At 36.6% G+C, this 16,118-nt stretch overlaps 1 protein-coding gene across 11 annotated transcripts in view; it reads left to right on the forward strand.

Annotated features, from left to right (window-relative positions):
• Nucleotides 1-16,118, forward strand: part of CADPS2 (calcium dependent secretion activator 2) — a 708,547-nt gene that overhangs the window by 311,271 nt on the left and 381,158 nt on the right. For all 11 annotated transcript variants that reach the window (XM_078154013.1, XM_078153999.1, XM_078154004.1 and 8 more), the window contains exon 6: nt 2,296-2,417. In XM_078154013.1, coding sequence (XP_078010139.1) covers nt 2,296-2,417 — 122 coding nt within the window. The remainder of the gene's footprint in view (nt 1-2,295; nt 2,418-16,118) is intronic.

Raw genomic sequence — 16,118 nt, forward strand, 5'->3', positions numbered from 1 at the left:
ATGTCTTCCAGGTCCTCTTCCACCTGTAAGTCTATGATCTTTTGAACCTACAAAGATTTCATTGCGTTGGTCGTTTTTCTGAGGTACCAATTGTCCTCATATTTTCCTCTAGGAAAAAAAAATACAGAACAAGAAGCGATTAAAATGTTGTATACATTCAAATCCATTTACTTATTTATATCTCTTACCTTATTCCTTGTGGCTTTCTAGAAGTTTACACTGGAATTTTGGATTATCTGAAAGGGAGAATCAGTTACTCTGAAGATGATTGATTGCCTTTATATGTCTTATTATCTCATGATTCTTATAAAGAACAAAACTTATAGCATAGTATACTGAGTAATCCAGAAAGGGTGAATTTGGGGAAGGAGCTTTTTCATGATAAATAACTGCATACCATGAAGTGTTCTTAAGTTTGAATATGAAAATATTATATGCTTTTATACCAGGAAATGATATGCACACGAAATAATACCTAAAGCTTCAGATATGAATTTATAAGAATGAATGATAGTATGAACTTGATATAATAAAGAGCATTCAACTTGTGTTTAATAAAAATAAAAAAGCCATCCTTGCATATTAAAATGCATAAAATAAAATACCTAGGATTACAAAGGAAACCAATTATATTGAAATATATTTGCCGAATTATTTTAAAAACAAGTCCATAGAACCTATGTTAATAACTCTCTCTCTCTCTCTCTCTCTCTCTCTCTCTCTCTCTCTCTCTCTCTCTCTCTCTCTCTCTCTCTTTGTCTTTCTCAAATATACAGTGCTAATATATCAAAATAGAAAACAGTAAGAATTAATGACAAATGGTAGTAACACACATTGATTTTGTCATTGTAGGCAAAGTGGGAGATCAGTCTACTAAAATAGACCACAACTTACGACATAATAACCAAGACCTAGGAAGTTGCCTGAGCCACATAAAGATTAAATGACTTGCCTACAGTTTCACAGTGGTAGTAATAATCTAAAATAATAAATGTTAAAACATTTCTGAGATCATCATAACAAGAAACAGTGTGGTACAGTCAAATAAATGCTGAATTTGGAATCAAGAGACCCAGGATCAAATTCCAGATATGCTATTTACTACTAGTTAGCACAGTGGATAGAGCACCTGGCCTGGAGTCAGAAAGACAGGAGTTCAGATTTGACCTTAGTTGCTTGCTAGCTGTATGAACCTAGGCAAATCACTTAACTTCTATTTGACTTGTTTCCTCACTTGTAAAAGTGCGATAATAATAGCACCTACCTCCCAGGGTTGTTGTGAGGATCAGAGGAGATAATAATTGTAAAGTGTATAGCAGAGTGCGCAGCACATAGTAAGCTTGTTATTATTATTGTCATTATTATCATTATTATTATTTTTATGTTTTTGTTATTGTTGTTGTGGCTTTGAGCTAATTACTTCCTCTCTCCATGCCTCACTTTTCAAATCTATAAAATAAGGATAAGAATACCTAAGCTGTCTACTTCATGGGAAATTTTTAAGGAAATCAGATAATGTACGTAAACGTTCATGTAAGCTTCTGCTTCTATTACTGTACAATGGGGCAATGTCATTAGTGTCCATCAGTTATAAAAAAGAGATTGCCTTATGGTAGATGATATTTCATGCACATACCTCTCATCACAGTTTTTGAGATTCAGTTGTGAATCATTTTGTAGAATTACATTAGTGAATGCTTGCATTGAATCATTTTCATTTTTAGCAGCCTGAGTTTAGAGGTCTCTTAAAGAGTTTTCCTTAAATTTAAATATTTTAAAATAATTTTGAGGTTATAGTTGATAAGAGATATTTGAGTTTGTGCTTAAATAAACTTTGGGGGAGATTAATTCTTTATTATATCTTCAGTTGTTAAAAGTTGAAATTGAAGACTATAAGAAAATAAATGGTATAACTTCCTTCCAGGGAATCATATTGATTGATTTTCTAGGTGGTAAATGATTCATTCAAAAACTGTTTATTCCTGTGAATAATATTCTATGCTATCATCATCACAAAGTGCTATAAAACCAAATGAGGAAGTAAACTTTTCAAAACCTTTGTGGATTTAGAATTGCTTCATGAATGAGGGGGGCATTTGAGTTCTGCTTCAATGGATGGAGAGAATTTCCATCTGGGGACAGGACTGCCATTGTTGCAGTATGAAAAAAATGCTATAGGTAGGAAAGCCCAAGGCACTTTTTCAGGGGTAGAATTACTTAACATTACCATATCTCTGCATCTCTTTTGGTCTTAGATGTGACACAATGCCTTTTTGTACCTTTTCTGATATTTAGATTGTCATAATGGAAGTTCAAGGCTTAAAATCGGTTGCTCCAAATCGAATTGTTTATTGCACAATGGAAGTGGAAGGCGGAGAAAAACTTCAGACAGATCAGGCTGAAGCCTCAAGGCCACAGTAAGCTATTAACCGTGTTTTGTTTTTTTTTCTTTTAATCGAAATGTGTTTTCTTTGCAGAATGGTGTGTTATCTTAACATTCTGAAATCACTGTTTGGATAGCTTGTTTCAAGTGCAGAGAATTTGTATTTGACTTTTTTTTGATGATGGCATTCTAATTAGGAGAATAGCTGTATTCTTGTGAGATATAACTAGGGAATCTGATGTGCAGATGTGAAATTAATTATAAATGAATAAAATATTATAAATTATTGTAAGAAATTATATATATCATTGGTGTTACTATAAAATGTACATCGGTGAAATTTCAGTGATGAGGACGTAACAAACAACCTTTATTTATAGGTTCTGTAAATATGGATTTTTGGAAGAAGAGAGTAACAAGTCAGCTAAGAGTAGCATGGTTGGACAAAGAAAAACAAATAGTTAATAACTCTCACTTTCTAGCTATCTAATATATTAGCTTTTGTTGCAGACATCTTCTCAACCAGAGGCTGGCACATGTCACCAGAAACTGATACTAATTTACAGTGGTCACACCAAAGAGGAACAAGTCTCTAAGAGTGTTAGCACACGGGAAACTGGTTCCAATGTCTAGCTCTGTGTATGTTACAGCAGAGGGTAGAATTCCCTTGCTACCACCACCTTGTCTCAGTAAACCTCTGTGTTCATTTGGATGGGTGCTTGGTGGACCCAAAAGTTATCTGGGAGTTATTTAGGAGCGTAGTAATTATCGGACTACCCCAATAGTGGCAAAAGCAAGAGTGTCTTGGACTGACATAAAGGAATGAGAATTTTTAATTTTTTTTTTTTTAGTTCTTGCCTGATAACTGGTAAGATTGAAGTGATGGTCCAGATAGGTAAAGGTATAAAATCTCAGAGCTGGATCCCACCTTAAAGATCAACAAAACCAACCTCTTCATTTTACATCAGAAAACTCAGGAAAAGTTAAATAATTTGCCCAGAGTCATAGAGATGGTAAGTAGTAGGGCAAAGATTGACACCCAGGTCTATGGATTCCCAGTCCAGTGTCCTTGTCACTGTATCATGCTGTCTCCCTAAAGCCTTCACTTCAAAAGATATTTATTTTTTAAGTGCCCTCAGTATACAAGGAACTGAGGTTTCAAAACTAAAAATGCAGTGTTTCCTGTTCCCTCAGGATATTGGAGTTTTGAGGGAGAAGAGATGTGCACAAATAAGTATAATGTAAGTTAGAATGACCTAAATACATTGGAGAGGTCATGAAGAGTAATATTCAAGACTCAAAAGTTCTGAGAGATCAATTCCAGTTGGAGGATCAGGGAAAGTTTCTTGGTGACACCTGAGCTAGGCTGTAATGAATCCCAGAATCTTGGAGTCTGAAGGGACTTTAGACATAATGTAGTCCAGACAGGTCAGGCATGTAGCCTGTGAGCGTGATAGTCATAAGTGCTGCCCAATCCAGATTAAAATGTAATTTAGAAATATTTAACAAAATAAATACAAATGCAATAGATCACAGAAAATGTTAATATGTGGTTTTCTAAGTCAATATGCGGCCTGTAGGGATCTTTATGTATCATTCAGTATCCTCCATTTCTGTTTGAGTTTGACACGATTGATCGATCGAGTGTAACCCTTTCACTCTACTGACAGAGAAACTGATTCTTGGAAGGCTTAAGTGACCGTCTTAAGGCAACCTGATGAGTAAATGGCAGCACTACTAGTCACATCTAGGTGTTTTGACCATCCACGGAACAAGCATGGATTAGTTTCCTGTTATTTATACTAGATAATTGTGTTACATACTGGAGATATAAATATGAAAGTGAACTAGTATCTGCTCTTAAGAGGATCTTATATTCTGCTGAGTGGGGACCTGAAAATATATGGGTATACTATATATGTATATATGTGTGTATATATGTATGTGAGAACTGAGAAAAGGGCCACTGGAGTTGATATTTACTTTATATTTGTTCATAGTGATTATAGTGAGCCACTAGGGTTTAATAAGTAGGAGTGACATGAGAAAGCTTAACTACATTTTAGAAATGCATGTTAGCAATGAGACATTAATTGGAATGCAGACCCAGAGACTTGAGACAAAGACACATATGTGGAAACTACTGCAGGAGTCCAGGGAGTGGTGATAAAGGCCTTTATTCCAGTGATTTTTTTCCACTTGTTTTGAAGAGAAATACTTTGACAGGTAGAGATAGCTCTGTAATTTTTTTTTAAAGCAAGATGTAGCATTCCTCTGCTGTTCTCTTTGGCATTACAGATTTGTTCAGTCTTTTACCTCTGGATGTCCCAAGTTTGGGAATCTGACATTACTAAATGTGTGATAATGTGTATTTCTCTGTTCAGTCCTACAACCCCTGCTTGATGAAACCTTACCCACCTTTCATGATCTAGCTCCTTCATCACCTGCATCATGGATCTTGCCCTGAACCCACCACACATCCCAATCAAATAGGAAAGAGTTCAGCAAAGTGAAGCCTGTACTTTTCAATGTGCCATGCTCAAGACTATCCACTTGGGAACTAATTTTCCTGTGGGCCTCAAGGTCCAGAAGTCAGGCCTGATGGCAGAGAATTCAAGACCAACACAGTTCCTACTCCTAACGCTTCATTGGAAGGTTTGGCCATGTGTTCATTAGAACTGAATCTTGAGGCCTGGGACCTCATAGGAAGTACATTCCTTATTAATACAGATCTGTACAGTTTGTATGGCGCTCTGGGAAGTACAGGCTTTTTCTCATCTAACCCTTGTTGCCACAGAACATATTCTGCCCTATGTTTATAGTGATTTGTTTTGATCTCCTCTTTTGGACTATATGCTCTTGTAAGGTAGGAATTAACTTTTAATTTTTCTTTGTATCTTCACTCAGAATCTAGCATGGTGCCTAGAATAGATGTTCAATAAATATTCGTTTAATGAAATTGATTGTCATCAATTCAGATTGGTGAAGCAAATTGGAGTGTTAGAAAATTGAAATGATAATTGATTCTTATTCATGAGATCAAATCTGGAGGAGGAGAGAAGAGTAGAATTGTGGCTGACTTCTCCCTTCAGGGGAGGGAGGAATGGTAGCCACAAAATTTCTTCTCCCTTCTCATACTCCCAGAATCAACCCACCCCAGAGTTACTTGTTTTGTGTATAAATAATATTAATTGAATATTTTAAATGACTTACCTTTTATGCCCAAGCATAACCATAGCACCATAACAATAATGTATATCATTAAATATGCAAGATTCACTATTGCAAGCATTACTTAACTTCAGCACCAGATTTTTTTTCAGATATGATATACCTATCTATAGTCAGTTCAATTAGCATGGACATATCATCACAGCTTTAAAATATTAAAGGATATATAATAAAGTAATTTAATGATTATGTAAATTGAATTCATTGACATTAATTAAAATGCATTGAAAATCAGGAGGCAACATATACAATTTTTTGAGGTTTTAGAATAGTAAATAACTTCTTAAAAAAGGAGATCTGGTTTCGTTGTGTCTCTGTCTCGTGATGAGCCTTGGGATATATAGTCTTTTGACACCCCCTCCCCCCAAAAAACTTCGATTTATCTTTGTATACAAGTGTTCTAGAGACGATTGTTGAAAAATGTTTTTTTTTTTTTATGAAATGCTTACCAACCACAGCTCTTCTCAATTATATAGTTACTTTATCCTTGAATTCATCTTACTCTACAGGATGGAAATTGCATTATCTTCTATCATCATAGCAAATCATGCCTCCGACACGTTTTCTACATTTTATTGCTTCAACAATTTGGGCTTTGCTGGAGATCAATTCAGTCTTCTCTCTGTTACTAATTAAAATGCCTTACTTCATCCATATTTTCCAATACATTTAATCAAGATACCTAGCCATTGCACCTTTCATTCCTGTCATGTAGATTGCCTACTCAACATTTAGATGAAGACAACATGCCCAGTCAGATGCCTCTTTGAATCTAACACCACTGTTCTAAAAAAAATCACTTTAGTGACTGTTTGCTTAGTCCATTTTGGTGGATGTAGGGTGGTTTCTCCTTGTGGGGATTTTGGGAAGGAAGGGGAATCAGGGAGTATCATTTTAATGCTAAACAACACCCCCACCCCAAATGTTATAAGAAATACTTTGTTATAGACCAATTGGGAGAAAATAATGAGTAATGGGTATGGTAAGGTAGTATTCAGGCCTCAGCCTAGGGCTTGGTTATGGAATGACTGCCGTGTGAGAGAAGATGGAAGTGCTTACCAATTTTAAAACATGGTCTGTAGCCAGAGAGCCTAAGGAGGGAAATTGCTAAGCACAGGGATGAAACAAAATGGATGAGTGCCAAAATGGAGATTAGAAGAAAGTCAGCTACCCAAGAAGATGCTGGTTTCAGCCATAGGAAATAGGATTCTGAGCAGACACTTAGTAACTAAATGACTCTAAATAATCAGTATAATTGTCAGTAGAGTCAAATGAGATGTTTGTGAAGCAATTAACTCAGTAACAGGCATATCCTAGGTGCTTAATAAATGTGTATTCTCTTTATCTTTCGCCTTCCTAGATCTCTAAGGGAAGGTAAGAGTTTTTTAGACTCCTAGATATAGTTTCCAAAAAAAGAGTTATAATAAAGTCATAAAAACAAAATAAGGTACCCCTAAAGATTGAGCCTGAATTTAATTTATATTTCATCTAACATGTGGGGGGTTTTAGTCTTTTTTTGTGCAAATCCACTGATTATGAAAGGAAAATCTAGGATTTGTGCATTGTCATAGTTGATATTAAGCATGATAGGACTGTTCAAATGCCATTTCATAGATAAATTATATTTCTTTAATTACTAAATGAAGACTCTTCTAGAGTTCAAAGCTCAGGTCAAATAGCCCTCTTGACTTCCCTCTAGCCCTGTGAGCTGCTTGCTGACTTTTCAAGTATATTCCACCTCTGAAAAGCCAATGCACCAAACAGTATCAGCTGGTACAACTAGCCTTATTATTTGTAGGTTTGCAATCTGGAGTTTTATTGATGACGTTTTAATGCAAATGAGTACCTGGCAAAATGACTTATTTTAAGTTTTAAAAGGTAAGTATGGGGAACAAATAAGAGATTGATATTCAGTAACTGGAACCTAGCATTGAAAACAGACAGAAGAGCTCTATGTTTATTAGGAAGACATTTCAGTCATGAGGGCAGAACATTCTAATTCCTTTGTTGTGTAACTGTGTAGGCCAAACAGAATGCTGCTGCTTCTTCTCAAATGGGAAATTTAAAGCCTGAAACACAACTATAACAATATGTCAGGATACCAAAAGGTTTTGGCAGCTATAACTGAAAGCAATTCAGAATGGCAGATCATTTGCATTCATGCCTATATAAATAAAGAACCCACAGAAACTCACCTGAGCTTTTTATTCTTATTTGAGATATATTATTTTTCATTTTAATGTGTTATATCAGAATTAGTTTTCCAGTAGCAATTCATTTGTTAGCTTGTGTTGTAGAATAGTTACAGGAAGCACATACTGTTAGTTTTTTGTGATTAAAAAAAAGGGTAAGTGGACCCACAATTATCCAAAAACACAAACCCCCCCATATTTATGTACAATTGTTGATCAGTCGACAAGATACATTAGGTGCTTTCTTTGTTCCTGCCATTTTGCATGTATTTTTTTAAACTACAGATTTTTTTAAACCAAACCTGTGTTTTCATTGGTACAAGAAACTTCCAGTGAGGAAACTCCTTTTGCCAATGCAGATCACCGCCCACTCTGCAACATAGAGCCTTAGATAGTTGCCTTGGTGACTGAGAGGTTAAAAGACTAGCCCATGGTCACATAGCCATGAGGTCTTCTTGAACCCTAGTCTTCTTGACTTGTGGCAGCTAGATTTTGCTGTGGCTAGGACACCAGCCCCAGAGTCAGGAAGATCTGAGTTTAAGTCTGCTCTGAGACACTCACTAGTTGTGTGACCCCTATTAGCCTCAGTTCCTCTTTTGTAAAATGGGGACATACTGGAGAAGAAAATGACTAAGTACTCCGGTACCTTTGCCAAGAAAATCTCATGGACAAAAAATCCATGGGGGTCAGATAGAGTCAGACAAAACTGAACAAAAACAAGAACTTCTTGACTTCCACTACACTGTGCTGCCCATATTCTAGACTTTATTATTGTTATTCAAAATACAAATACAGTGTAATATGTTGCATGGGGAGGAGAGAGGGGTGCTAATTCTCACTGTCCCTGCCTACTTCCAGGTGAAAGTGTGACCTTAGATCATTCTACCTGAGCTAGCAGTCTGCTAATAAGCTTCATAACAGGCCACTGTCCAGCCAGTGACCCCAGTGATATAAGCCTACATCCTAAGGAACCTTTATGCCTGGCAATATGTGCATGCTAACAAATCCTCTGCAATAAAACTTTGATCTCTAGAGAACATATAAAGGATTATTGTCCTGAACTAGGGATTAAAACTTCTGGGAAAGTGCTTTCACAAGAGTAGGAAGAAGAGGTCACCTACAGTCAGCCAACAAGCATTAATTAAGCATCTGTTCAGTGCCAGTCACTGTGCTAGATTCTTGGACTATAAGTGCAAGGAACGAAACAGGCCCTGCTCTCAAAGATGTTATGTTCTTTCAGAGAAGACAAATATGTGTTTATAAACATCTGTCTGTATGTATATATGTATGCGTAGATACACATATACATATATGAGTATAAAATAAACACAAGGTATTTAGGGAAGAAGAGCATTAGCAATTGGAGGTAAGCAAAAAAGGTCATGTAAAAGGTCATGTTTGAGCTTCATCCTGCAAAAAGAAGAATTTTATGAGATAAAGAATAAGTGCATTCCAAGCAGATGTCCAGAGAAAAGGCACAGAGATTAGAAATGGATTGTCTCATATGAGGAAAGGCTTATTTGGCTACACAGGAGAGAACAGAAAGATTGTTAAGTATTAAGCCCCTACTGTGTGTCTGGCACTGTATTAAGTGCTGGGCACACAAAGAAAATCAAAAGACAGATCCTAGGGGATTTTATCGTCCACCACTTGTTATAATAATCAGCTCACTTAGCCTAGGAAAAGTTGAGTGGTCCTTGAATCTATGCAGGCCCCGTCTCTATTTTATGTAGTTTATGTCAGATGAAATGTTACTGATACAATTACCATAGATTAGCGCCACCAATTAGGGCAATTGTTAACATTCAGGCAGAGATTTGACTTTCTGCCCTAGTTAAAATTTTTGTTTATCTCTAACCAGTGGTCTTTGAATGTTTGAGGGAAAAACAACAACAGTAATAACACATTTAGCCAAAGAAGTGAACAGAGTATAGTACCTGTTAATGGACAGATATGAGGAGGAGAACTAGGGAAAGAGCAATTTTTTTAACTTCCCTCAGTCCTTGAAGAAGTAGGTGCATCAAATAACTGCTGCCTGTGTCTTCTACTCTGAGATTCTCATAGGGCCAGATGGCTAGCTTTGATTTCTCACTTATTAAGTGCCGCTTATTCTTCCGTTCAGTTTCTCTTTTTAGCTTAGTCTTTCATCTGTTGCCTTTATTCCATTGGTGCTTTCTCTTTCATCTCATTAAATCCTGGGCAGGGCTGGGGATTCTGTCTCCCCTCTGCTACCTGCTGCTGCTTACTTCTTATAGTCCCCATCCTTGTGTGTATTCCTTTAAAGAATTCCTGGGCCTGACTCAGATTTACCTTCTGGCTCATCAATTGTATTTGTCCCAAATTGAGAAGGAATGAGAAGGAATGCATGTTCCTCAGAACTCCGTATCATATCCCAGGGTCAGTTATCAAATCCCTATTTTGCCTATGTAAGGCAAAAATGTAGGTGGAAATAAGGCTCATATAGAATTTATCAGATGAATAATAATAACTAATATTAATTACTTGGCTGTTTAGGAATTGCCAAGCACTGTCCTCTGACTACATTTTCAGGTAATTCCATTTTGCAGATGAGGGAAAGTAAGGCTTTAAACGGCTTTGACTTGCCTGTGGTAAGAGAACTAGAAAGTTGTTGGAAATAGTATTTAAATCCAGCAATGAATTTTGTGATTTCAAGTTCAGTGTGTTTTCCAATTTACTACAAGGGAATGTAAGCTTCTACTGGGACTGTTGCTAAAGACACTGCTTGGAATTTTTCCACTGCATATGTTAAAGGCCAGTGCTTCCTATAATGGGATATATTTTTGTTAGTGGCCAGTAGAATGTTTGGCAGAATGAACCCTTCTGAATAAACAGATAGGTTTACTGAAGAGAAGTGAGCAAATTCTCTTCTAATAGGAACTAGAAAACACACCAGAGTTTGAGGGAATTTTTAGATTCAGTAGAAACATACAAATCCTTCAAAAATAATTTATATAAATTTATAATATCCTTAACAATATTGTGCAGTGAAAAAAAATGCTAGATCTGATGTTGGGGAAACTAGGTGGCACAGTGGATAGATTGCTAGGCCTGGAGTCAGGAAGACTCATCTGTGAGTTCAAATTTGGCTTCAGATACTTACTAGCCATGTGACCCTGGGCTTAGCACTATGCCTCAGTTTCCTCGAAATCTGTAAAATGAAAAATGAAAAAAAAAACCCACAGATCATTCCAGTGTCTTTGCCAAGAAAACTCCAAATGGGGTCACAAAGAGTTGGCCACAACTGAAAAATGACTCAACAGCAACAACAACAAAAGATCTGTTGTCAGAGGAGCTGAAGGAACCAGGAGTCCTGGTTCCATACTTAGTACTCATGTGATCCTAGGCAAATTGTTTAACTTTTTGAAGCATTAATTTCCTCATTAACAAGGAAGGGTGAGAGGGAGTGAGGGAGACAGTTTGGAACTTAAAATGTAACAAAAATTTTAAATTAAATTTAAAATAGGAGGAAAAAACAAAATTAAGAATTTGTATTCAGTGACTTCTGAGGCCCTGGTTTTCCATCTGTGATTTCCCTTGTAAGCTATAAGACATATAAGCATCCTTACAAAGAGGGTGGAATCTTCTACTTCTCCAGGACCCAATTTGGCCCATCTTAACATAAAACCACATGGACTTCCCACTTTCTGACACAGAGAGAATACAGTATTGCTGCTTTCCCTTCAGAAAGACAAAGAAACCATGATGCCTATCACTTTCTAAGAAAAAGAGTAGAAAAAGAAAAGCTTAGAAGACGTGCTGTTCTCCAGACCTTGCCTGCTAATTATGTTCTTAATGTAAGCACAGGTATCTTCTTTCCTGGAGCCTGCTTCTCTGCGTGCCCTGGTGTTTGGAAATACCACTGAACCTTCTGTATTCCACGTTCTGGACCTGAAGAATAATAGAAATGTGCTGTCTTTTTCAAGGAATAATTGCATTTTTAATATTTTCTTATCTTCTCTTTGGAGTAATGCAGAAGTAATACAATTTGAGGAAGAGGAAGGGATTATTTCCTTTTTTTTCCACCCCTATCCCAGAAAGAAGGTAACAAAAGCCAAGAACCTATTGAAGAAAAGCATCTCACAATAAAAGATCATTAAGGTCAAAGACTATGCATTGTTTTTGGCTCTTTCTACTTAGATGCACACCTATCTAGTCAATCTCTATTATATGCAAGCTGGTGTGCTCTTAGATACAGGGACTACAAAAACAAGAAAAGCAAAACAATCCTTGCCTTCAAAGAATTTATGTTCAACCAAGTAGAAGAGGGAAAGAGGAATAAAACACATACACAGATAAGTAATAATAAAATAATTTAAAAATAATTTCAAGAGGGAAAATGAAAAACTTTGCCTTTTGTGTATTCCCAACACTTAGTACAGTGCCTGGCACATAGTAGATGCTTAATAAATGTTGATTGATTGATCTTGAGGTTTCAGGAAAGGACTTTTTTAGGAAGTGACAGCTAAGGTCATGTGCTTTGAAAGAAATTAAATATTCTACACATGAAATTAAAGATTCTACACATGGAAGTGAAGAGGGAATCCCTTCCCCATGCAAGGGAGATCACCTGTGCAAAGATATGCAGCAGATCTGGAATGTGGCATGTAAGGAAGGGCAAATAGTACATTCTGATTGGAACGAAGAATATATGAAGGGGAGTAATGTAGAAAAACTGCAAAGGTAAGTTAGAGCCAAATTGTGGATGGCTTTAAACACCTGGCTGAGAGTTTTATGTTTTCTGCTAGAGACAATAGGGAGCCACTATACATTTTTGAGCAGAAGGCTGATGTAGTCAAATCTGTGTTTCAGGAACATTAATGAGGAGCAATGTGAAGGATAGAAAAAAGAAACTGTAATAATAGAGACTAATTAGAAGGTTAACTTGGATAAAGTGGTGACATTTGAGAGATGTGATTGCATACTTGACAACTGATTGGATATAGGAGGTGAGAGAGAGGGATGAACGAAAATTGACATCAAAGTTGAGACAATGAGACAGGCTGGCAAGATAAATGGATGACTGCGACAGAATATGCTGTCCTCAAAAGAAATGGGGAATTTTGAAGGATAGGTTTTGGAGGAAAATGTAGCTCTAATTTGGACATGTTTAAGTTTGATATCCCTACACCAGCATGCACATTCAGTAGACGGTGGGTAATGCAGGACGAGTATTACAGGGAGAGATGATGTTTGCACGTATAAATTTGAGGATCATCTCCCTTGGGAAATGTCCGCACTTAATGGGTTAGACTAAGATGATGATCTGGGAAAGGAGACTGAGAAGAAATTGTTCCACAGGTATTGGAACCAAGAGAATCGGTGTTTTAGAACCCAAAGGATAGGACGTACAAGAGGAGAGAGGAGGTATTTAATAGCTACAAAAACTGGAGAGGTGAAATCGATTGCGAAGTAACTGAGAAAAGACCATTAAATTGAGCAGTTATTAGATCTTTGGAGAGATCAATTTCAGTTGAGTGGTGGGATCCAAAACCACCAGATTGTAAGGGGTTGAGAAAAGGGCCAGAGATGAGTACACTGGACAACAAGCTTAGTATAATTCAGGTGTGAGAGGTTGGCCAAAAGTTAATGTGATCTTGTTCTGCTTTGAGAGACATAGCTCACATGAAGAAGGAGGTGATGTTTCCTCTGTTCTCTGCCCTAGTCAGACTGCATCTGTTTATTTGGGGGCATCACGGTTTAAAAAGAACACTAATAAACTGGACAGCATCGAGAATATTGAAAGGTCATGAGTCCATGTCACAAAAGGAGAAGTTGAACTGAAAACTTGTTGAATGAATGCATGAAAGAAACTAAATAGCATGGTTATAAGTAAAGCAGAAAAAAATAATTCAGTCCAGTTGAAAACCTGGGTGGGATGGTGAGATGTTCATATCATACACAAACATAGCAGTTATAAGCAAAGGGAAATGAAGTGAGCGTAAAAGAGATGTTATATGATGAAAAGAACAAAAATATTTATTTAGATGCAATTAGTTGGCATTAGTAAAGACTCTTACCTCTTATCTTCATTTTCAGATTCTCTCCTGGGCAAGTCACTTAACTGATCTCAAACTCAGGTTCCTCATAGATAAAATGGGTAAAGTAGAAGCACCTACTTCTCAGAGCTGTTATGAGAATTAAATGAGATCAGATCAAATGAGATAATAGACATAAAAGTGCTTTCCAACTGTTAAAGTACTGTATAAATGTTAGCCACTGTTCTTAATATTTTGATAATGTTTTTATTTGTGTTAGAAGAGGCATTGTGGTATCATGTGAAGACCACTGAACTCAGAGTCGGGAGGACTTGGGTTTTAAATCCTGGTTCTGCCATTTTACTACTGGTGTAATTTGGTGGAAGAAGTCAGTTAACCTGTCTGGGCATCATTTTTACTCATGTAGAAAATTATAGGTTGGAGTAGATCTTAAGGTCATTTCTCATTCTAAATTTGCTGATGCACAGAATTTATTTCCTTGTCTAGTGATTTTTTGGAGGGGGTATACTTTTCACATGGGTAAAACTATGTCCTCATTTGTCTATTTTCTTTTAGATTTTTATCACACACCTTTGAAAGCCCAGGAATTTCAGGGAGGTGTCTATATTTGAGCTTGAGTAGTACTGGAAAAAAATCAGATAATTTCCTGAGACTACGAGGACCTTCTTTCCTACCTTACCAGCCCCCTGGTTTGTGTGAATCATTGTCTGTATTCTGCTACTGATTTTGTCCCATGCTTTTGTACTCTTATCTTAGGGCTAAGCCAGTGACCATCTTTTAAGCTTGAAAAGTTGATTTCCCAAAGAAAGTCACGTTTTTCAACATGAATAATGCCCAAATGTCAGCTATCAGTGAAAACATTCCACAGTTGTCATATGTTTACTCAAAAAAGATCAGTTTTGTTTCGTACTTCATGTCAGCACAGATTTATATCGGTTGTGGTAAAACGTGGCTGTCAAAGTATTGCAGGATTTGTGTGATGCAGCATTCTACAAATGCTGACAGTAACACTACAGCTGGATCCTCCATACTGACACAGTATGCTAATAATACATGATGTACAGCATACCATTCTCTCGTGCCCTGTTCCGTGACCAATCGAACTGAACTTTAGCTCAAAGCTCCTATGAACACTGATGTGTGGATCTAAATAAAAAAAGAGCTCAGAAGTGAGCAGCACAACTATTGGGCCACAGTATTCCACAGATCCAGGAGTATTTGACTAATACAAAGAAAAAAAAATATCTTGATGTCTTTCTCTTGGGGAATCTCTGCAGTGAGACAGGTGGACAAGTTACATTGTGCAAGAGTTTAAACTTTAAAATAGCCTTGATAAATCAGAGATCCAGAAAGTCTAGAGTCAGTAAAAAGAATGTATGTTGTGCTGTTTTCAGAGAGTATACCTATGAAATCCATTATAAAATAATGTGTAAATAATTGATTTCAATTAAGATATAGTTTCCAATTAGGATTCTTTTACATGATTTTAAATAAGATTTATAATGTATAGAATAAGGTATAGAATGAAGATTTTCCTAATTCTTTTTTTCTTTTTTGGTTAGGTTATGGGGTTAAGTGACTTGCCCAGGGTCACACAGCTAGTAAGTGTTATGTGTCTGAGGCCGGATTTGAACTCAGGTCCTCCTGAATCCAGGGCTGGTGCTCTATCCACTGTGCCACCTTGCTGCCCCGATTTTCCTAATTCTTAAACCCATTGAACTCAAATTAAAGAAAATGTTAACCACATGAGTATGGTTGGCTTTGAAATAGTTAATAATCAAGCTTGTAGAAGTAAAATTTGTGAGAATGGGAAATTTAGTTAAATATGAACAAAGTAGGTGGTTAATTATATTCTAGATGATTCATGCTTTTACAATCAGTCAATCAGCAAGCATTTATTAGGTGATTACTATGTTCCGGGTGTTGTACAGACATTAGATACAAAGAAAATAGATCTTTTGTTTTCTTTTTTGTATGCTATAACATAAAAAATTTGATTGATACTAGTTTCAATAGCTACAATTTTTCTTCTGTAATTGCAATACTCCATTCAGTTCTATAAATTTTAAAAGAACATCTGTTATGTGTACAAGGTAAATACTTTGTTGGAGGCGAACAGTAGGTCACCGATCTGCCATCAAGGCTTGTAAGATTGTAAACTCGGGAAAGGCACAAATGCAAATAACTCTGATAAAAGAGATAAGGGCAGAGAAGCTGTCTGGTACACTGCTAATGGAAATATGAGGAGAAGTAATTTGCGTTTTTGGAATGGGATGGGGAATGGCAGGAGAGGCT

This window comes from Phascolarctos cinereus, unplaced genomic scaffold (genome assembly GCF_003287225.1).
Source record: "Phascolarctos cinereus isolate Bilbo 61053 unplaced genomic scaffold, phaCin_HiC Scaffold_1;HRSCAF=81, whole genome shotgun sequence".
NCBI lineage: Eukaryota > Metazoa > Chordata > Mammalia > Diprotodontia > Phascolarctidae > Phascolarctos > Phascolarctos cinereus.